Below are 22,660 nucleotides of genomic sequence, written 5' to 3' on the forward strand. Positions count from 1 at the left end.
TTTGTATACGTTTTATATTACCCCTTGATGTTGCGTATGGCCGTTAGGATGACAAGAATAATGATTCGTCATTCGTCGCAATCTACTCGACGTTGAAGATTTAACGTTGCCTCAGCTGCATTGTAATAAGTACATGGATCGATGCGGTCAGGGTCCATATCTATAAAGGGTAATGGGGTCCCCAATTTGGAGAAAAAATTAAAAAAGTTTTGGCAAGTTTTTGGGGTATAGCCTTGGGGGATTGGGGTCGTGGGTTGTCTTAAATAGAGTCTCTTCCTTCTTCTCATTCGTCTATAGAGGGCTTTGTCCAATACCACGACGATGGCGAAGACAGCAAATGACTGTGCTGTGTCTATCACCACCCGTCCTGTCATTATATCCCTTGGACAGATTAGAGTGCGTTCCATGTTCTTTGCAGATATGTCTCCTCTTGATACCTCTTCCCTCATTTTCTAGGTTTCAATCCCAGTCAGCACTTGTCACGATGAATGGATCTGCGCAGAGGTCCTTAGAGATGAGTTCACCCACGAGCAATCCCTTGTAGACACTGTCGACACGACAGCCCAGCTCGAAAATTTGCCGGAAGCCACCGTGGAGCTTACCGCCCGCTTCCTAGGGTATATTGCAGAGCATCTTGACCAAGATACCGAAGCACGCACCCTTTTGCTGCTCAATGTTTTCAAATTCTTCACATACACGTACCTCGCAGTCCACGACATTCATTCTCTCGCGTCTGCGTACGATATCGAGGTTCGCAAAGTTGTCCTCACTTCCTACTACAAAGCACTTGCTGCTCTTCGCACCCGCAACATTGCTGGCGTCCCTGCAGGGCCACCCTCCGCGCTCTTGAAAGCCGCAGCTGACGGCAAAGCCTCCATCTACGCCTTGTTCGGTGGTCAAGGCACAAACGAGGTTTATTTCGACGAGCTTCAAGGTCTCTTCGACACCTACCGCCCCTTCGTTGAGGCCTTCATCAAAGCGGTTTCACAGACCGTTCTCCAGCCTCTTGCTCTTTCACAAGCATCTACTGCACTCTACGCCTACGGGCTTGACGTCGCGTCATGGCTCTCCAACTCTTCATCCCGCCCACCGACCGGCTATCTCGCGTCGATTCCTATCTCTTTCCCCCTAATTGGGTTGACCCAGCTCGTGCAGTATCTTGTTGCATGCAATGTGGTTGGTATGACCCCGGGCGAGTACCTCAAGCATATTTCGGGCGCGACTGGCCATTCCCAGGGTATCGTTTCTGGCGTTGTCGTTGCCGCTTCCACAACTCTCGAGTCTTTCCTCGAGAATTCCAAGAAAGCCCTCAAATGGCTCTTCTTCTCTGGTCTTCGGGGTCATCAGGCGTTCCCTGTTGTCTCTGTCGAGCCCAGAATCGTCAATGATTCGATCGAAGGTGGTGAGGGAACTCCTAGTCCCATGTTATCTATCACTGGTCTTGCCTTGAAGGACCTCGAGCCTCACATCAAGAAAACTAACTCCCATCTTGCCGATAACTCCAAGCTTTTCGTTTCCCTACATAATGGTCCTCGCGCGTTTGTTGTGACTGGCCCTGCCCGGTCCCTATACGGCCTCGTCACCAATCTGAGAAAGATACGCGCGCCTTCTGGTGCAGATCAGAGCAAAGTTCCTTTCTCCAAGCGCAAGCCTGCTTTCAATATCAGGTTCTTGGCAGTTGGGGTCCCTTACCACAGCGATTATTTGAAGGGGGCGACAGAGAAGGTTCTCGTCGACGATTTGGCTGGAGAGGAGTTGTGGACTGTAGAGGATCTCAAGGTCCCTGTCTATAACACGGAAGATGGTGCGTTCATCTGTGTCGTTTCTTTGAATGATGTCTGATGCGGTTACCCAGGATCTGATCTGCGCAGTCTGAAGACATCTTTGACACGGTCTCTCTGTGACCAAATTTTCACCGCACCTATTCACTGGACGAAGGCTGTTGATTTTCCCGAGACTGCAACCCATGCCATCGACTTTGGCCCTGGTGGTGTCAGCGGGATTGGTCCTCTTACTGCACGTGATCTCGATGGACGTGGTGTTCGCGTCGTTGTTGTCGGTGATCGCGCCAAGGGCGATGCAGAGCTTTACAATTCTGTTCAAGTCAAGTACGAGGACTGGTGGGCCAAGGATTGGGCTCCTGCATTGGTGAAGTCAAGGTGTGTATGGGTCCGCGTATATAGACGTATCCTTTCTCATGGTCATATCTAGTGACGGTATTGTACATCTTGACACGCCATTTTCACGTCTTCTCGGTAAGCCTCCCATCATGGTTGCTGGCATGACGCCAACGACCGTGAAGGCTGGTTTCGTCAGTGCCGTTCTTGATGCCGGATACCACATCGAACTGGCTGGTGGCGCTCACTATAATGCTGCTGCTCTTCGTGCAAAAGTTGCGGAGATTCGAACTAAGATTCCTAACGGTGTCGGCCTGACCTTGAATGCGTTGTATATCAATCCTGCACAGTTCACCTTCCAACTCCCTCTCTGGCAGGAGATGCGAAAGGAGGGTCTTCCTATTGAAGGATTCTGTGTCGCTGCTGGTATCCCCACCACCGAGAAAGCTGTTGATATCATCGATGGCCTTAGAAGTGCTGGTATCAAACACGTTTCCTTCAAACCAGGTTCTGTCGATGGTATACGACAAGTTATTAACATCGCCGCCGCCAATCCTGACTTCCCCATCATCCTGCAATGGACCGGAGGTCGTGCAGGAGGTCATCATTCCTATGAGGACTTCCATCAACCCATTCTCGCGACCTATCGCGCTATTCGTCAACACCGCAACATCAGCCTTGTCGCTGGTTCTGGCTTCGGAGCGGCTGACGATGTTTGGCCCTACCTAACCGGCCAGTGGTCTGCGGAGCGCTTTGGTATGCAGCCGATGCCCTTCGATGGATGTTTGTTTGCTAGTCGTGTCATGGTGGCTAAGGAGGCTCACACAAGTCCATCGGTCAAGGATCTCATCGTTGCTGCACCTGGCATCGATGGTGATGCGTGGGAAGGCACCTACGACAAGCCCACTGGTGGCATTCTCACAGTCCGTTCAGAGCTAGGTGAACCCATTCACAAAGTCGCCACGAGAGCCGTCAAGTTGTGGAGGGAGTTCGATGATACCGTATTCGGCTTGCCAAAGGAGAAGCGTGCAGCTTGGCTGATTGAACGCCATGACGAGGTCATCGCCAAGCTGAACAAGGACTTCAGCAAGCCTTGGTTTGGATGGAAGAAGGATGGATCAGTCGCCCGTGCACTTGGCGATATGACCTACGAGGAAGTATCTCTGCGTATGGTTCGCCTTATGTTTGTCTCCCATCAGTCGCGTTGGGTCGACCCATCCTTGAGGAACCTCACTGGTGATTGGCTGCGACGCGTCGAGGAGCGTTTTGCTGGAGTTAATGGCGAATCTAACAAGCCATCAGTATTGCAATCATACTCTTCTTTGGATGATCCTTTGCCTTTCATCAAGTCGTTCTTTGAGACTTACGTTGGTGGTACGACGCAGTTGTTGGCGTCTGAAGATTCGGCATTCTTCCTTGCCATCTCCCAGAGACGCGGACAGAAACCCGTTCCTTTCATTCCTGTTCTTGATGCTTCGTTCGAGGTCTGGTTCAAGAAGGTATGTCCCTGTCTTGTAGTCCATTTTACCTTTCTAACAAACCCCGTCACAGGATTCACTGTGGGCTGCCGAAGATATTGAGGCCGTTTTTGATCAAGATCCTCAGCGCGTGTGTATCTTGCAGGGTCCTGTGGCTGTCAAGCATTCAAAGGTCAAGGATGAACCCATCAAGGATATGCTCGGCAACATCAACTCGTCCCTGATTCAACGCGTCCTTGAATCCCGATATGGCGGTGACCTCACCAAAGTTCCTGTCGTTGATTACCTCGCAGCCCGTCCTTCAGCAGCCCTTGCCTGCCCGAAGGTCAAGATCTCGGATGCACTTGGGTCTCGTGTCTATGAATTTGGTTCCAGTTTGCCTCCCGCCACAGTATGGTTCGAGACTCTCGCCGGTCCTCGTCTTAGTTGGCTGAGAGCCCTAGTGACATCTCCAACCATAGTTCAGGGATCTGAGTACATCGACAACCCCATGCGTCGTCTTCTCATTCCACGAGTCAACCAGAAGGTCGTTGTATCTTCATCGTCCGTTTCCATCTACGGCGCTGCTCGCTCCTTTGGTGAGCACAAGCCAGAGTTCAAGGCCGTAGAGATCCAGTTCAATCAAGCGTCCAAACTCATCAATGTCACGTTGTTCGAAGATCGCCAGAATTCCCCGGTACCTCTCTCTTTGCAGTTCCAGTATATTCCGTCGATGGGCTATGCACCCATTCATGAAATCGCAAATGGAAGGAACACTCGCATCAAGGAGTTCTACTGGAAGCTATGGTTTGGTGATGATAGCTCGTTACCTGAGCTCGACGTCGGCGACACGTTCACTGGTCCAGAGGTGGTCATCGAGGCTGCAGCTGTCGAGCAATTTTGTGCCGTTGTCGGGAACCAGGCCGAGTCTTTCAAGACCGCTCGCAAGAACACCATAACGGCGCCCATGGATTTCGCCATTGTCACGGGGTGGCAGGTCAGCTTTCATTCTTTCAATGCAGGCTTTCCCTTATTAACCAATGTTTTTAGGCCATCATGAAATCAATTTTCCCGGCTTCGATCGATGGCGATCTTCTGAAGCTTGTCCATCTGTCGAACGGTTTCCGCATGGTTCATGGAGCTCGATCTCTCACGGTGGGCGACATTTGTAAGGCAACTGCTCAGATTGTTTCCGTTACCAACTCGAGCGAGGGCAAGATTGTCAAGGTCAAGGGTACCGTCCAACGAGATGCCACACCCGTTGTCGAAGTCGTCTCTGCTTTCCTCTACCGTGGCCGGTTCTCTGATTATGAGAACACCTTCGATACCTCCGAAGAGCCGGACTACGTCGTCGAGATTACTTCTGATGCCGAAGTGGGGGTTCTTCAGTCGAAAGAATGGTTTGAGTGGGACGACGAGACTAGGCCCCTCCAGCCCGGAACCTCCCTCATTTTCCGCCTTCACTCTCACGTCCTGTTCAAAGACAGGACGTTGTTCTGTGAACTTACCGTCTCCGGAGATATTTTCATTCGCAACCATCTCAAGCAGATGATCAAAGTAGGGTCTATTGATTTCCAACAGGAGAATTGTCACGGAAATCCCGTTCTCGCCTATGTACAACGTCACGGCAAAGCTGACGAACTCTTATACACTCTCCCGAACGATGGATACACAATGACCGAGGGAGATACAACTTTCAATGCGCCTCTGACGAACGAACCTTATTCTATGATTTCCGGAGATTTCAACCCAATTCATGTTAATCCTTATTTCTCTTGCTATGCTTCGTTGCCCGCTACGATTACCCATGGTTTGTGGAGTAGTGCGGCGACCCGCCGTTATGTTGAAAGCGTCGCGGCTCAGGGTCATCCTGAGCGTGTTAATTCGTGAGTTTCCTTGCATCCTACTTCGTTCCTCGTCTAACAGGTCATGTACAGGTACCACGTCTCTTTTGTCGGTATGGTTTTGCCTGGTGATGAGCTCAGCGTTAAGCTTCGCCACATTGGCATGCGTGACGGCAACATGGTCGTGAAAGTGGAAACTTTCAACTCGCAGGGAGACAAGGTGCTTGACGGTACAGCTGATGTGTCCCAGCCTCGTACCGTTTATGTCTTCACTGGCCAAGGATCTCAGGAACCGGGCATGGGCATGGACTTGTACAACACCTCCGCCGCTGCAAAGGCTGTCTGGGATGCTGCTGATGCCCATCTCAGTGCTGTTTATGGGTTCTCTATCATCGAGATCGTCAAGGAAAACCCTATGCAGAAGACCATTCACTTTGGTGGTATCAAAGGCCAGGCCATCCGACAGCGATACATGGATATGACATACGATACCATTGGCAAAGACGGGACCATCAAGACACTCCCTCTTTTCGCTGATATCGATGTTCGTACGCCCAAGTACACCTTCAACCATCCAACTGGGCTTCTCTATGCTACTCAATTTGCTCAGATCGCCCTTGTTGTGACGGAGAAGGCTGCGTTCGAGGACTTGCGTGGGAAGGGATATATTCAACGCGACTGTCCTTTCGCTGGCCATTCCTTAGGTGAATATGCTGCTCTTGCGGCCATCGCCGACATATTCCCTGTATCATCCCTGGTAGATGTTGTTTTCTACCGTGGAATCACCATGCAGCGCGCCGTGGAACGTGATGCCTTGAACCGATCGAACTACGCTATGTGTGCCGTCAACCCTAGCCGCATCTCTAAGACCTTCAATGACACTGCCTTGCGTGAGGTTGTTGACAGCATCTCTAAAATTACGGGATTGCTTTTGCAGATTGTCAACTACAATGTAGAGGTTAGTGCTAAACTCCGCTGTCTCCGTGCTTTCTACAACTATTCTGATGTGTCTTTCATCGTAGGGGCAACAATATGTTTGCGCTGGAGAATTAGTCACATTGCAAACGATGACCAATGTTCTGAACTATCTCAAGGTTAAAAAAATTGACGTGCAACAGGTACGTGTTTTTCGTTGCTCGCTATTCACAACCTGAGTCCTGATGTGGTATAGTTGGCGGAGAAATTTTCTGAGGACCAAGTCAAAGAAATGCTCGGTGAAATCATCAAATCGTCCTACGAAAAAGCGCTAGAGCAGGAAAAGACCCAGGGATACATTACGCTTGAGCGTGGCTTCGCCACTATTCCGCTCCCAGGTATTGATGTTCCTTTCCATTCACGTTATCTTTGGGCGGGTGTGATGCCTTTCCGTGCATGTGAGTATACTTATATGGCCTTAGTAAATTGATGCTGACAAGTCATTCTTAGACTTGTCGAGGAAGATCAATCCCTTGCATGTCAATCCTGACTGGTTGGTTGGTCGCTACATTCCCAACCTTATTGCAAAGCCGTTCGAAGTTTCGAAGGACTACGCACAGATCATTTACGATCAAACCACATCTCCCGTCCTGGATAAAGTTCTGAGGAATTGGGACCAGGAGAACTGGGGAGGCTCGGAGCAGCGGTCAAAATTGGCGTACGTTCTCATGGTCGAATTGTTGGCGTACCAATTCGCGTCCCCTGTCCGCTGGATCGAAATCCAGGATCGTCTCTTCGTTGACTACTCGTTCGAGCGTTTCATCGAGTTGGGTCCTTCCCCCACCCTCACCGGCATGGCCACCCGTACCTTTAAGGCGAAGTATGAAGCGTCCGATGATGCTGTCTCCCACACGCGTTCCATCTTCTGTATATCCAAGAACCAGAAGGACATATACTACAACTTCGAAGACGAGGTTGAAGAGGAGGTCGTAACGGAGTCAGCGCCGGTCGTCTCGTCTGCCCCTGTAATCCCTACTTCCGTGGCCGCTCCTCCCCCCATTGCGGCTTCCAGCAGACCTGCTGTTGCTGTCGAAGATGCGCCTATCAAGGCTCTCGATATCCTCCATGTTATTGTCGCCCAGAAACTCAAGAAGGCAGTGAGCGAGGTTCCCCTTTCAAAGTCTATCAAGGACCTCGTGGGTGGCAAGTCGACGCTTCAAAATGAGATCTTGGGTGATTTGCAACTAGAGTTTTCGTCGGCGCCGGAAAAGGGAGAAGAACTTCCTTTGGAAGAGCTTGGCTCCGCCCTTTCGTCCGGCTTTGGAGGAGCGTTGGGCAAATACACTTCTGGTTTGGTATCTCGGATGATTGGTGGCAAAATGCCGGGTGGATTCAATTCTTCTGCTGTGAAGGCACATCTTTCGAAGTCATGGGGACTGGGCCCATCTCGTTCAGATGGTGTTTTGTTGTTAGCGACTACGATGGAACCGCCGAAGCGGTTGGCTTCGGAACCAGAGGCGAAGATCTGGTTGGACGGTGTGGTCGCCGTATATGCCCAAAGGTCAGGTATTAGTCTATCCGCTCCAAGTGCTGGAGGAGGTGGTGGTGGTGGTGATGGTGGCCCCACAATCAACAGCGAAGAGTTCGTCAAATTCCAGGCAGACCAGGAGCAGTTTGCTGCACAGCATATCGAGCTTTATATGCGGTATCTCAAACGCGACTCTCGTGCCGGTGAGATTGCGTTCGACAAGGAGAAGGCCCATTCGGAGGAGCTGCAAGCGAGGTTAGATAGCATCGCTAAGGAGCATGGTGACACCTACATCGACGGAATTCAGCCTGTCTTCGACCCCATCAAAGCCCGTCACTTTGATTCTTCCTGGAACTGGGCGCGTCAAGATGCTCTTCTCATGTACTATGACATAATATTTGGCCGACTCACCACTGTCGATCGCGAGATCACAGCGAGTTGCATCGCCATTTTGAACCGTGCTGATCCCGACTTGCTTGCATTCCTGCAGTACAACATCAACCGATGCGATCCAAGCAAGGGTGAAACCTACAAGTTGGCCAAAGAGTTTGGCCAGCAGCTCATCGAGAATGTCCGTGAATTCTTGTCACAGCCACCGGTCTACAAGGATGGTAGGTTATACCCCTCGCACTTTTTTATTTTCTTATGTCATTGAATATTTACTATAGTTACGTTCCCCACTGCACCTCACACTGAGGTCAACTCAAAGGGTGACATTGTTTACTCCGAAGTGGTTCGGGAGAACGTCCGCAAACTCGAAGCTTACGTCGAAGAAATGGCGAGCGGCGACACCGTCTCTGGTGCTGTCAATATCCAAAAGGTTCAAGATGACGTTTTGAAGCTTTGGACCATCGTGAAATCGCAACCAGAGATCAGCGAGGAACAGAAGAATCACATCAAGGCCCTCTACGAGGGTGTAGTTCGCTCTCTGCGCAAAGGTCCGGATCCCCGCCCTTCCCGCGTTCGAAGTCGCCGCGCTTCGTCTCAGTTCATCCGCCCTCAAGTGTCCGGCATCTCATCTGTGTCCGCTGACAAAGTGCCTTTACTTCATCTCAAGCGTAAAGTGGGTACAACCTGGGAGTACAGCAGCAACCTCACGAGTGTTTATCTCGACATCTTGCATGAGATTGCCACTGCCGGGACGACGTTTAAAGACAAAAATGCTCTGCTCACTGGTGTTGGCAAAGGTTCTATCGGCGTGGAGGTAGTCAAAGGTCTTCTAGCAGGTGGCGCACATGTGGTTATCACCACTTCTCGATACAACCGTGCTACCGTCGAGTACTACCAATCAATCTTCCACTCGTGCGGTAGTCGTGGGTCTGCCCTCACTGTCGTTCCATTTAATCAGGGCTCAAAACAGGATGTGGAAGCGCTCGTCGACTACATCTACGCTAATCTCGGTCTCGATCTTGATTTCATTTTGCCCTTCGCAGGTATCCCGGAGAACGGCCGAGAAATCGACGGCTTAGATGACAAGTCGGAACTAGCTCATCGCATCATGTTAACGAATCTCCTTCGAATCATGGGTGCTGTCAAGAACAAGAAAGCCAGCCGTCGCTTCGTTACTCGTCCGACCCAAGTTATCCTCCCTCTGTCGCCCAACCATGGACTCTTCGGTAATGACGGTCTCTACTCTGAATCCAAGATTTCTTTGGAGACTTTGTTCCAACGTTGGGCGTCAGAAAGCTGGGGCGAATATTTGTGCCTTGCAGGCGCTGTCATTGGGTAAGTTTCCTCTGCCAGCGACGTTGACATTCCTAAATTTACTTTCTAGATGGACCCGGGGGACCGGCCTCATGGGGCCAACGAACATCGTTGCTCATGAGTTGGAATCATATGGTGTTCGCACATTCTCAGCGAAGGAGATGGCGTTCAACATCCTCGGCCTCATGCATCCTCTATTGTTCAGCATCACTCAGGTCGAGCCTATTTGGGCGGATTTGAATGGTGGTATGGACCGCCTTCCCGATCTTGCCGAAATCACTGGACGTATTCGTGCCAACCTCAATAAGAAGAGTGATCTTCGTCGGGCTATTGCTCGCGACAACGCCGCCGATTATAAAGTCATCAATGGTGCAGAAGCAGAGCGTCTCATTCAAACTGTTGATGTACTTCCTCGAGCAAACTTTAGTTTCGACTTCCCCGCTCTTGAGTCAGTGGAGAATCTTGGTGACGTTTCGAAACTTCGTGGCATAATTGATCTCGACAAGGTCATTGTCATTACAGGTTCGGCTGAGGTTGGACCTTGGGGTAGTGCACGGACTCGCTGGGAGATGGAAGCAAGGGGCGAATTTACCATTGAAGGTGCCATTGAGATGGCGTGGATGATGGGCTACATAAGACATTTCGATGGTCGCTTGAAGGATGGATCCCTCTATGTTGGCTGGGTGGATAGCAAAACCGGCGATCCAATTGATGACAAAGACATCAAGGCTCGCTACGAGAAGGATATTCTTGCTCATGGCGGTGTTCGTCTGATTGGTATGTGCCTCACTTATTCATTATGCTAGATCTAATGTCTTTGTAGAACCTGAGCTCTTCCGCGGCTACGATCCGAAGAAGAAAGTCTTCAACCAAGAAGTCGAGCTTATTCATGATCTTGAGGCGCTCGAAGTAACGGAAGCAGAAGCTATGAAGTTCAAGTTGCAACACGGCGATAAGTGCGATATTTGGGCCGGCGAATCAGGACAGTGGTTCTTCAAGCTCAAGAAGGGCGCATGTGTCTTCGTTCCCAAGGCTTTCACCTTCAGCCGAACTGTTGCTGGTCAGGTTCCGACTGGTTGGCATGCTGGCCGTTTCGGCATCCCAGAAGACATCATTGCTCAGGTAGACCGTACTACGCTTTGGGCATTGGTCTGTGCCGCCGAAGCGTTCAATATGTCTGGTATCATTGATCCATACGAGCTTTACAAGCACATGCACCCCTCAGATGTCGGTACTTGCTTTGGTGCGGGTTTGGGTGGTCAAGATTCTATGTGCAAGATGTTCAAGGATCGTCGCGACGAGAAGGAAGTCCAGAATGACATTCTTCAGGAAACGTATGTCGTCTCGTCTTGAAAGACCTGAAATAGTGTCCTGACGGATAGTTCAGATTCATCAATACTGCCGCGGGTTGGATCAATTTGCTTCTTGTATCGTCCAGCGGTCCGGTCAAAATTCCCGTTGGTGCTTGGTACGTATGATACGTGTGTCCGCCATCTGATAATTGATTCTTATTCACAATCAGCGCTACGGCTCTGCAGTCCATGGAAATTGCTCGTGATACCATCTTGTCTGGAAAAGCCAAGGTCATGATTGCTGGCGGCTACGATGACATTAGTGAAGAGGGATCCTATGAGTTTGCGAACATGAAGGCGACGAGTAATGCTGACGCCGAATTTGCCATGGGTCGCGAGCCGACGGAGATGTCCCGCCCGGCAACAAGCACCCGCGCTGGCGTAGGTTTTTTCTATTCACACTTTTTTCTCAACTCATTGCCGCTATAGTTCATGGAAGCACAAGGTACCGGCGTTCACATCGTCATGAGTGCCAAGACCGCTCTTGAACTGGGTTGTCCCATCCGCGGAATTGTCGCCTTCACCTCGACTTCAACGTATGTTCTCATCTCTTGAATCAAAGGTGTCCTCGTTTAATCTTTGATCCAGCGACAAGGCCGGACGATCAGTTCCTGCTCCAGGCCGTGGCGTGCTCACCATAGCAAAGGAAGTCCCATCCAACCATCCTTTGCCTTTGCTTGACGTCAACTATCGCCGTCGTCAACTTACATTCCGCCGCTCACAAATTTCGCAATGGCTTGCCAACGAACAGGAACAGCTGCGAGAAGAGATCGAATCGTCCAAGGTCCAAAGTCAACCCCTCGACGATGAATATATTGCGGCACGCGTGTCGAACATGGAGAAGGAGGCTTCTCGACAAGAATCTGATGCCCTTGGCATGTATGGTATGCTGGAAGGCAATGATCCAAGCATCGCACCCCTCCGCCGTGCATTGGCCGTTTGGGGCTTGACTGCCGATGATGTTGGCGTCTTGTCTATCCATGGCACTAGTACGAAAGCGAACGTATGTTTTTTTCTTTCTATCAACATGAGTGCTTCTCACGGATGTTACAGGAAGAGAACGAGACTCATATTTGGAACACGGTATTCCAGAGCCTCGGTCGTACTGCGGGAAACGCCGTTCCCATCATGGCACAGAAGAGTCTTCTTGGTCACGCCAAAGGCGGCGCCGCCGCTTGGCAGATGTCTGGTGTTCTCGACACTGTCAACACCGGCATCGTCCCAGGTAACAGGAATAGCGAGTACGTATATAATGTCTTTCAGGTCAATGTGTGCTCATATTATTTCATAGCAACATTGATTCCCACTTCATGCATCGGACCTTCCTCATGTTCCCGTCGAAGTCGATTCAAACCGATGGAGTGCGCGCTGGAGTAATGGTACGGTGTCGTTACTTTTACCCGTGCGGCTGGTCCTCATACAAATGTTTAGTCCTCATTCGGTTTCGGTCAAGTTGGTGGAACTGCTCTTATCGTCCACCCCCGTTACCTCTTTGGAGCTCTTGACCCTGCATACTATGCAGCTTACAGAAAACGTAACAGCGTCAGACAACTCGAGACGTATAAAGTCATGAGCGAGATGATGATCAAGAACAACCTCGTTAAGATCAAGGAGAAGCCACCTTACACTGTTGAGCTCGAGGACAAAGTCCTCACCAATTCGTTGGCTCGGTCATCAGCAGATCCCCAAACTGGCTCCTACTCCTTCGCTGCGAAGCAACCAACGCAGGCTCCTATCGATGACTCCAACCTCAAAGCGGTTACTCAGCTTTTATCAGCAAAACCAGCTCAGGGTGACTTTGCTGGTATCGGTGTCGATCAAGGCATGTATAGAAGTCCATGTGTATGCATTTTGCTTACTGATGATCGTATAGAACTTATCTCATCCGTCCCCTCACACAATGCCACCTTCGTCTCCCGCAATTTTACCGACGCTGAGATCGCGTACTGCAATGCTCAACCATCTCCGTCATCTTCTTTTGCTGCGCGCTGGGTAGGCAAGGAGGCCGTGTTCAAGTCATTGGGTGTGCAGTCAAAGGGTGCTGCTGCGGCAATGAAGGACATCGAGATCATTAACGACAAGGCTACGGGTGTGCCGGTTGTCTCGCTATATGGTGATGCCAAGGCCCAGGCCGCCGAGAGGGGTGTCAAAAATATTCTGATCTCTTTGAGCCATTCAGAGGTAGGCGATCTTGTTCATGGTCGAGATGCATCTATTTACCCTATATCCTTCCAGACTGTCGCTATTGCCTTCGCTCAGGCGTTAAGGTCGTGAATTCAGGGTTTTTTCTGCAGAATTTATTTTTGTCACGCATCACTTCTCTCTGTACCGCATATATAATCACTTTCTTCAAGCTTACAGTCAATTTACTTACTCTGCATGTATACGAATCAGGAATAGACATTTTCATCTCCTCTGCGTGAGTTGATGTTTGAGAAGACTGAAGTTCGGCACGCAATAATAATGATGTTCAAGATTCTTTAGATGCATGAAGAACAGAAGTGTAAGTACGAAGTACATGTACAGTACAGTAATATAAGGGTCGTCATCTACTACTACTTCAGAGCCTTTTTCATATTCTGGGAGAGACATCTCATCAGAAACGCAATGCAAACAATAAGGTATCTCTTACCTCCTCCATGACCTCAAGATCGTTTGTTTCAATCCTCGTAATCTTCTTCCCAATAGCTTTTTCAATTGTCTCCATCTGGTTCCATGTCTTTTTATCGTGGACAAAGTTGATGGAGACACCCTTGCGTCCAAATCGGCCAGTTCGACCTAAGTATAAAGTCAGTGGCTCGTCAAGAGGTGCCGAATTGTCAGATTCACCGATTCGATGAATATACGTCTCAATATCGGGACTCAGATCACCCTGTGTCTTGTTTGACCCCCGGTCGGCCATGAGAGGCAGGTCGTAGTTAACGACCATGTTCACCTGCAATATATCGATGCCTCGGGCGATGACATTGGTCGTAATCAAGACCTACATCAACACTAGAGGTTAGAGTAGGTAATGGAAAGAAAAAGAGGACGCGCCTTGTCTTTGCCATCACGGAATCCATCGATAATTGCGTCACGTTCCCCGGCATCCTTAGCACCATGTAGAGACGCAACCTTGTGTCCCTCCGCGGTCATCCGCTTTGATATCCGATCTGCCGTATGCCGGTGCTGTAAAAGAGGTCAATAAATAGTTTTGTCGACATCCTACGATACGGTACGCACTTGACAGAAGATAATACTTTGGCCCACTGTCAATAAGGAGTACAGACTAACGAGAATATCATATTTGTGCTCTTCGTCCCGACAGTCCATATAGAATTGCTTGATGTTGTCTACATTGAGCTCTTCTTTCCGTAGCTCAATCTTGTTTGCGTTGGGAGCGAACTTGGACGCAAAGTTACGGACGTGATCAGGGAAGGTTGCTGAGAAAAGGATGATTTGAATTGGATTTGTTGGACTCCGGGGAAGCATGCTGAACGCAATCTAAACACAGTCGGACTATGAGAAATGACAGAGGACGCACTTTTTCACTCGTAGTGTCTGATCCCCTAGACCATCCTGATCCAACATGTTATCGGCCTCATCCAAAACAAAGACCTTGATACCCGACACATCGATGACCTTCTTCCGGATCAATTCAATCATCGTCCCAGCGGTGCCAACGACGATGTGTGCGGTGACACGTGTTGCACCCCTTGGTAGATGGTCTTTGATGGCATATTCGGTCTGGATGGCGGTGAATTTACCCATGACAAGAATGACAGACATGATTTGACGCGCCAACTCGCGAGATGGCGCTAGACACAGGGCCTGGTGTGATTATTGGTGAGAGGGAGGATAAAATAGGGAACCGAGCATTACTTGGGTTTGGTTTTTGGAGAAGTCGACGCGTGAAAGCATGGTGAGGACGAATGCAGCTGTTTTGCCTGTCCCAGACTGTGATTGGCCGATCATATTGGTCGGTCTACGACTGTTGGGCTACGAATATGATACGTAGTAAATGGGGCTCACGGGTTGGATAGCAGGAGCGGTAGAGCGCGTTCTTGGATTTTTGATGGTTTGCTGAATCCCATTTGGAAGAGACCCTTGAGGAGATCCCGGTGGCTAGCACGGACGCAGGTAACGATAAAGATTCATTACATACTTCAAGGCTCACTTACAGTCCAAGTTCTTCAAAGGTCTTCGCACTGTAGAGGGGCGAATTTGGGTCTCCTTGCTGGTCGGCAAGGGTGACCTAGGGGAAAGAGATGATCACTACGACAAATCGTACGCAAACATGACAAAGGCGTACGGTAACCTCAAATGTCGAGTTTATGAGGTCGCTGTTAGCGCCTGGTACTGATATTAGCATTTCCGAGAAATTTGTGCTTGACTCGATATTGATCACCTTTGGGTGAGGCGGCTTCTTCTGCTGGTCCGGCCTCTGGTACTGGGATACAAAGTGAGGGAAATCCTGGGAAACAAAAGACTGTATTCTCGTACCTCCAGTAATGAATCCATCGGCGTCTTTCTGCATCGTAGTCAGTAGAAAGAGAGATGATATCACGTGCAACAATGACTGACACGGGTCCCGGTCCGGATGGCGGTGTGACACTGAGTCCGAGGCTTTCTGAACGAATTGCTGCGATTATAAAAACAGGTGAATGAAGATACAAATATAGACGGAATATTTTTAATGATTTTACAGCATCTTTGTTTCACGCCGTGTCCTGACACGGCTTTCCTTTACCACCCCGGTCCTTGCGGTAGCTGCATGTGACGATAAACCGTATTCATATGATCCTCCTTCAAGTATGCTCTCCCTCAGTTACCTTTCCAATTTTTGCCCGTCGTTTCGACACTCAGTACTTATTCTTCATCATTAAGCCTCGGCTTTGCTCATCAGCTAGCTCGAGTCAACATTGTTATCCTGAAGCGCCAGACGGCCATGTCTTCATCCAAATCTACCAACTTGAACTCTGCATGGAATTTCCCAGGATCCTATACATGTGCCGCGGAGGTCATGTAACTCGACACCAGATGCGACTAATATTCTCATACATTCGTTTGAGTATTAATTCAAACGATATATATCGGACATTGTTTCCCCGCTTGACGCAAACTCACTCCCACCAGCAACCAATGTGGAGAAACCTTACTTTCCTTACAACCTTGGTCCTCGTAGCATCTGTCCAAGCTGGACCGAGGGCGTACCCTCGTCAAGGTGAATCTAGTCTGGATGTATGTTGGAGGCGGAACTGACAGCTTGCACAGCGACTGCCACTTCGACGATCCCGCTCGATTCCGCCGCTCGTGCAGCTGGGAAGCTTTACTTTGGTTCTGCAACTGACAATCCAGAACTCACCGACCAGCCATATGTCGCTATTCTCAGTCAGTCAAGCATGTTTGGACAAATCACTCCTGAAAATAGTATGAAATGGGTATGTTCTACAATTTTCTCCGCTTCTGCAGTTTTTTATTCATCTTTCGCAGGACGCGACCGAGCCTGAAAGGGGGGTTTTCACTTTCGCGGCGGGCGATGTTATTGCAGACCTCGCAGCCTCCAACGGTCAACTCCTCCGTGGCCACAACTGTGTGTGGTACAATCAGTTGCCGAGCTGGGTATCCTCCGGTGGGTTTGACAACGCGACGCTTACGGAGATCGTTGCGACACATTGCGGTACAGTAGTAGGACATTATGCTGGACAAACGTACGTCATTGTTTTTTTTTTGGTAATTGATACTAATCAACATTTTCAGATGTAAGAATCCATACTTTCGATCTTCAGAATAAGATTTTATTGATGAATGATGAAATCTAGATTCGTGGGACATCATCAACGAGCCGTTCAACGACGATGGGACCTGGCGCTCGGATGTTTTCTACAACACCATGGGCGAGTCTTTCGTCCCTGTCGCACTGAACGCTGCGCGTGCGGCGGACCCAAAGACTAAACTTTACGTGCGTCCAATTGATCCTCAGTCCTTGTCAACTGACTTTCGTCACGACAGATCAATGACTACAACATCGAGGGCACTGGTGCTAAATCCACCGCCATGGTCAACCTCGTCAAATCCCTCAAGGCTCAAGGCGTCCCTATTGACGGTATCGGCATCCAATGCCACCTGATCGTCGGAGAGGTTCCCAGCACTCTCAAAGAGAATTTTGAGCAGTTCACTGCCCTTGGCGTGGAAATCGCTATTACGGAGCTGGATATTCGGATGACTCTTCCGTCAACCACTGCCCTGTTGGCTCAACAAAAGGCAGACTATGAGACAGTCATCTCAACATGTACGGCAGTAGAGAGATGCATCGGCGTGACGGTTTGGGATTACACTGATAAATATTCATGGATTCCTTCGGCATTCCCTGGACAGGCAAGTTGTGGTTCTTTCCTTTACAATTGGAATTATTTATATTCTTTACAGGGAGCCGCATGTCCGTGGGACACCAATTTGATCAAAAAGCCGGCTTATGATGGAATCGTGCAAGGATTTTTATAGCTGGGTTCGTAAAGGCTGTTAACTCCTCAGTGAATGATGCTTGTCTTCGTGAGAGAATTTGAAAGGATATACTAAGTTGATGTTGTTTCGACAGCACAGAGTACTCATACTTGAGCGTTGAATCGGCAAAATTGGGTCGCCGGTCCCTTCTAAGCCTGAAAGCTCTGCTCGTGGTTTTTAGTATTCATAAATCTTCTCCTTTACATGCTTTCTCCTGTAAAAAGGAAAAGCAGTTCCTAGTAAGTATGCGTTCTAACCATTATTTCACCCTCATTATTCACCATAAAAGGCCAAAGCTTAGAGCTCCGAGGAGAGCCCTCTGGCGTATTAGGATCCAGAAACGCACTGTGCGTGTTGAATGTAAGTCCTTGGTCGAGTCGAAGCTATACTCAAAAATGAACCGATCCAGTAGAGCACCGACAGTAAAGCACCTCACCACTTGAATGGCACCATTTCCTCGGGAGACATTCCTCTCAATTAGACCCATTCAACCCTCGCATTCCACTTCACTGCATAAGTCGTCCTAGCTCCTTCGGGAAACTTGAGCGTCGTCGGGAACAAGTCCCTTCCCGTCGACTGTGCTGCAATCAACGAATCCTAGTGGAGGATCAAATGCTGGATTCTCGATTTGACACCACAGGTTGAGTATCTGAAACCGGCGCTTGACAACTTCAATTGACGCGCAACGGCGAAGAACGCGCTATAATCAAATATAAAGACTTCTGTTGCATTCGTGAGTTTCTTATAGTGTTTCTCGCTCTCGGGATAGTATTCTCGGATAATGTCATCGCCACTGCTGAAAGCGGTACGCTTGGAGGCGTGTCGAAAATGTTGGAATCCCACCTTGTCGAGAAGATACTGATGCTCTTTGCCACGAATGTTTTCAATTCCAGCGGTAACGTTGTGTTAAACATAATTATGGTCCGTTCTATCATTGATATTCTTGTAGAAGCGAGCGCCATCAGACGGTGGGAGATAATATGGAGCAATAATCAAAGTAGGGGCTGATTCGACCATGCGGACTGATATTTATGTTCCCGAGATAACACTGACATACACATTTCTGTATTTTACCAAAAGATACAGATTCGAAGGAGATGCCATAGGCTCAACTCGATCCAAGTGTTCTGCTCTGATTGCATCCTATTCAGTCCCGCGAAGGCATAGACGCCAAGATGACATTGAACGTGGTTCCCTTGTACCTGAAAACCCCGAAAATCAATCTTCGATGTATCCCATACGAATCCAAAAAAGCATACTCAAGACAGTCCGATCCTGGGTCGTTGAAAACGCCGAAGATTTCCCAGCATCAGTACCATGGACTTTCAGTACAACTTTCCGATGAAAATCTACATCATTCAGAATTCCAAGCCTTTCTCGAAGAACTCAAAGAAACCTTGGCTAAAACCAGCTTTTTTCTCCGTTGGGATGCCAATACCGTGAGCTGGTGTGCTATTGTATTAGCCTGTCATCTGGATGACCTAGAAACGGTATTGTACGTACCACATTCATAGTAAAGGCTGGGTTGTACGTGACGCCAAAGATCATACTTTCGTGGTATCTATATGTCATGATGACGTATTTTGTTGTGCCGAGGATCTCAGTGCTTTTCTGAGGGAGAGATAAGTCAGAGAATAAAATTCAAAGAATGACTAGGTTAATGAGACCTAGGATGAGGCAGTTGTGAATGCTTTAGCATCCGGGCCATTGGAAATCGATAAATGGATCAGCCTGAGCATGAGTAATCGAAATACGAACGGAACTCGCCTTGACGTTCGTAATGAGTTCGATGATTGGCGTTATAACTCGGAGAAGGGAGGTGCTTTGGAGTTCTGACTTGTTCAGATAGAGAATGAAGGCCGATTCATCGAGCCCTTTATATATTTCACAATGGAACTTAGATGCGATCCCCAGGGCAAAGACTTTGAAATCCTCGAACGGGGTTCAACTAGGAACGAGATCCCTAGAGCCTGGTGAATTACCAAGTCTGATCCTTCTTTCCATTGCAGTAGCGTAAATATCTCCCAATGGCCAGTACATCAAAATCATGTACCGGAAGCGCCTGGACCAGTGGACCAATCCCTCCCTAATCATGGAAATGAACTTCATTGATGATTCATGAAGAAGTCATGTATTGATTGTGACAGACGGTGTCTGGTGAGTACTGTATCGAGCTTTCCAATTTCATCTTCTATTATTATTATGAGGACATCAAATTTTAATTCTAGACGCCACCATCAATTTCTACTCCGTGGTGGAAGGACTTGAGCGAGCACGAGAGTCAAACCGCTGACGACGCAACATATCTAGAAATGGGAGCCATCAGAAGTCAGGCCTGCTGGGAGAGAAAGCAAGTTCACTCCACTGAATATCACAGGCCGTAGCCACTGTCTGCCCGTTATATGTACTAGTGATTAGGGCACCGCTAATGGGAGGTCCTAGGAACACGGAAATGCATAATTTAGTGATCGTTAACTTCGAACATCGTTACAATATTTATACCAATCATGCCTCCGACAGCTAGATAACCAACGTGAATTTATCTCGATGTTCAAGTAAAACGATGCTCACCTGCAATACCAATATACACCCCGAGTCGTGCTCTATGAATACGAGGTGAAGATATACTCGTAAGGGAAAACAGATATGCCCACCCAACTTCGGAGACATTTTTTGTTAGGTATGTAATCATCGGGCCAAGGAGAGAAATCACTGTCATGCTGTTTGACAGCAGTCACCTTGAAGGAATAAATTGGCTCGCCTGCACCAGAGAAGAACCCATAGAGGACGGCAAAAACCATTACCGAAGCTGGACTTGTAATGGCGACCCAAACAAAAACAAGCACCCCACATGCAATGGCACATGGGACAATCGAGTTGAAAACGCCGATACGATCTACAACAATTGTTGGCATGACCCGTCCAAATGCCCCTGCGCCATTCAAGACCGCGATCTGTAGGGACAGGTAACAAGTTGAAAATGACAGGATCAATAAAGTGACAGCCTACCGTATGGAAAGCTAGATTTTCGTTTACGCCATGTTCAGTGGCGTTCAGCTGGAGGTAAAAAGTAGGGAAATAGACTCCTAAGAACAGAATAAAGTTTCCCGCAATGGCCACCAGATATGCTTTGCCAGTGAAGAAGCGTTTCCAGTAAGCCAGCTGCTCAGCAAAGCTTGTGCCTCCAAGGCGTGGTGGCAGACGGGTCGTCATCGGTACGTTTGCCAGTATCAACAACCCGAGATTAAAGAACGCACTGATCCGCACACCCCAACGGAAACCGATAGGTCCAAGAAGGAATTGGCTCAAAATGACCGGGTGGACGAGACCGCCAACGGAGATCCAGATTCAACAATGCCTATGACAAGGGACCGACATCTCTTGAAATGATGTGAAACGACGCCAAGCACGGGAACATAGACGATGCCGACGGCTATGCCTATCCCAATGCCTTGCGCAAGAAAGATCTGAGGCCACACGAATGTCGATGTCAGGCTTAGAAGGTCCTTCGAGTCAATCAAAGACTTACCTGCCAGAATTTCTGCTCTTCAGTGAGGGACGTCATGAAGAGAGAAAACACGAGCAAGGTCGAACTCGCCAGCATGACAGACCGGCTATTATCAAGACTTAAAGAGAGCACAGGATCATCGAGGAATATTAGACTCACAAGTGTTCCCGGTCCATGGCAAAGCCTGAATATATGCCCAAGGACCCCAAACCCAAGATTTGAACACTACCTATCCAGCTTCGATATGTCAGAGAAGCGAAGAGTAGGGAATGGTCAGAAAACATCTTACTTAATCCTTGAAGACGAGTGGTCGCTTAAAAATTCACGGACGTAGTAATCTGGGGGTCGTAGAGTGTCAACTCAGATTAGAGGTCTCCAAATAATCTACCTTCGCATACACCGTAGCAATTGACGCAGCTGCCGTATATTTGTTGTTGAGCTTTAATAAACACCAAGCAACATGCATAAAACAGACCCTGAAGAACACAAAGACGACGAGAAACCTACCAGAAGGATGAGCATTTTTGAACAAGGCCTCCTGGGGATAGGTTGGCATACGCGCCAATAACCGTCATCCATGCCCTCAATCCGCCATCGGGGATTTCGTGAGCGTTTATTGCAGGTGATGCCGCAATTTCTTCCTTAGAAGCTGCCATTCCATCCGGAGAGGCTTTGCTGTCTCAACAGATAGCTAGGATTGTAGCCGTAGAGTCGTGTTCTTGCTCGAGAGTAGTAGAAATCGATATCACAACAGACACGGACTGATATGTCTGGAAGAAAGGCAGGGAATAGTCCAAAGGTTCGGGAATGTTCGTAGTATCATGGTAATAATTGACCTTGTGTAATAAAATAAAATATTCGAGCCCCCTTGAGTGATAACCGAAAAGATGATGAGTGCTGGCAGGGTCCTATAGTGGGAACCGTAAAATGGAAGCCTGCTGGTTACACATCTGAGGGCTGAGGGCTGATTTTCGCATGGGATTGAAACAAAAATGTAGTCTCGAGCCAGTCCCCACTTCGGTTGATGATACTGCGGCAGTCGATCAACCATCCGCCTGCTCGAGTGGGGAGAGGTTCGAGTCTAACATAAATGAATCACCAAAAGATAAGAACAATACAATATGGTCCATACGATAACCAGAGGCTATTCATGAGCCTCAACTCAGAGTCGAAGAATTCTTCAGGCTTTCCGTCCATTTCGCTGGGTGTCGCACGCTCTAAAAGGAACAGAAAGAATAGAAAGACTTCGAGTCCGAGAGATGATAGATGTCCGGAGACCAAAAAAATAGTAGTCCCGACATCGATTTTGTGGACTTTGAAGTCAAAATGGTCAGAAAAGTGCTCTTGGGACTCACCATTTCAATCAGCATCATATTTTGAGCTGATGCATAAGTTTATAAGCATTGAAACTCATGTTGCCAGGCCGTTCTTTCTGTTGTACATATCACGAGGTTCGTGACCAAGAATGAACATGCCATGAAGAAAATTGCATCTACAATGTATCCATAGCACTGAGCGTAGCGGGTAACTCGGACGTCTCGGACAGGTGGTAGATAACACAGGGACTTGGCAAATAATAGTAGCTTGACTGGAGTATCGTGCTCCGCAGCACTTTTGGTTTGTCACAACTTTGACATACCATTAAGAATCGTATTTTTCATTCATTACAGCACGCTGACCAGCCTCACCAGGAAAAATGACCAGAAGCCAAATATAGACGAATTATTTTTAAGAATTTTACAGGGCCTGACG

General features: G+C 48.6%; 5 protein-coding genes across 5 annotated transcripts; 2 read left to right on the forward strand and 3 right to left on the reverse strand.

Moving 5' to 3' along the window:
- The first annotated feature begins 253 nt into the window (after positions 1-253).
- Positions 254-13,312, forward strand: BT62DRAFT_984461 (uncharacterized protein). The gene is made up of 22 exons (XM_043189860.1): positions 254-396; positions 457-1,804; positions 1,856-2,159; positions 2,212-3,616; positions 3,669-4,571; positions 4,625-5,460; positions 5,512-6,376; positions 6,441-6,536; positions 6,590-6,791; positions 6,844-8,472; positions 8,530-9,586; positions 9,636-10,342; positions 10,389-10,899; positions 10,953-11,033; positions 11,088-11,298; positions 11,347-11,453; positions 11,506-11,920; positions 11,971-12,158; positions 12,209-12,296; positions 12,349-12,739; positions 12,791-13,098; positions 13,153-13,312. The coding sequence occupies exons 1-22, from the start codon at positions 322-324 to the stop codon at positions 13,189-13,191; spliced, it is 11,766 nt and encodes a 3,921-aa protein (XP_043044782.1). The 5' UTR covers positions 254-321; the 3' UTR covers positions 13,192-13,312.
- Positions 13,313-13,472: 160 nt separating this feature from the next.
- BT62DRAFT_984462 (DEAD-domain-containing protein) lies at positions 13,473-15,443 on the reverse strand (the record flags this gene model as incomplete). Its single annotated transcript, XM_043189861.1, has 12 exons — positions 15,400-15,443; positions 15,305-15,346; positions 15,209-15,249; positions 15,078-15,151; positions 14,929-15,021; positions 14,779-14,881; positions 14,441-14,727; positions 14,140-14,389; positions 13,954-14,085; positions 13,747-13,900; positions 13,550-13,695; positions 13,473-13,496 (listed from the first exon to the last, which is right to left on the reverse strand). Exons 1-12 carry the CDS (start codon positions 15,431-15,433, stop codon positions 13,473-13,475), a joined length of 1,380 nt encoding a protein of 459 aa, XP_043044783.1. The 5' UTR covers positions 15,434-15,443.
- A 696-nt stretch (positions 15,444-16,139) lies between these two features.
- On the forward strand, positions 16,140-17,400 carry BT62DRAFT_978114 (endo-1,4-beta xylanase; the record flags this gene model as incomplete). Its single annotated transcript, XM_043189321.1, has 6 exons — positions 16,140-16,337; positions 16,390-16,607; positions 16,657-16,658; positions 16,719-16,858; positions 16,909-17,274; positions 17,326-17,400. The coding sequence occupies 6 exons, from the start codon at positions 16,140-16,142 to the stop codon at positions 17,398-17,400; spliced, it is 999 nt and encodes a 332-aa protein (XP_043044784.1).
- Positions 17,401-18,547: 1,147 nt separating this feature from the next.
- Positions 18,548-19,203, reverse strand: BT62DRAFT_926947 (uncharacterized protein; the record flags this gene model as incomplete). Its single annotated transcript, XM_043185152.1, has 6 exons — positions 18,548-18,602; positions 18,660-18,675; positions 18,717-18,776; positions 18,797-18,844; positions 18,900-19,011; positions 19,159-19,203. Coding segments are annotated over 6 exons (336 nt in total), but the record flags the coding sequence as incomplete, so codon positions are not given.
- Positions 19,204-19,599: 396 nt separating this feature from the next.
- On the reverse strand, positions 19,600-21,583 carry BT62DRAFT_1071863 (MFS general substrate transporter). Its single transcript, XM_043178810.1, has 14 exons — positions 21,467-21,583; positions 21,384-21,411; positions 21,307-21,325; positions 21,198-21,246; positions 21,068-21,145; positions 20,930-21,014; positions 20,716-20,867; positions 20,410-20,656; positions 20,162-20,354; positions 20,055-20,112; positions 19,972-20,003; positions 19,903-19,920; positions 19,761-19,838; positions 19,600-19,706 (listed from the first exon to the last, which is right to left on the reverse strand). The coding sequence occupies exons 1-14, from the start codon at positions 21,562-21,564 to the stop codon at positions 19,645-19,647; spliced, it is 1,197 nt and encodes a 398-aa protein (XP_043044786.1). The 5' UTR covers positions 21,565-21,583; the 3' UTR covers positions 19,600-19,644.
- Positions 21,584-22,660: the final 1,077 nt, after the last annotated feature.

This window comes from Guyanagaster necrorhizus (assembly GCF_019112545.1).
Source record: "Guyanagaster necrorhizus MCA 3950 unplaced genomic scaffold BT62scaffold_3, whole genome shotgun sequence".
Taxonomy (NCBI): Eukaryota; Fungi; Basidiomycota; class Agaricomycetes; order Agaricales; family Physalacriaceae; genus Guyanagaster; species Guyanagaster necrorhizus.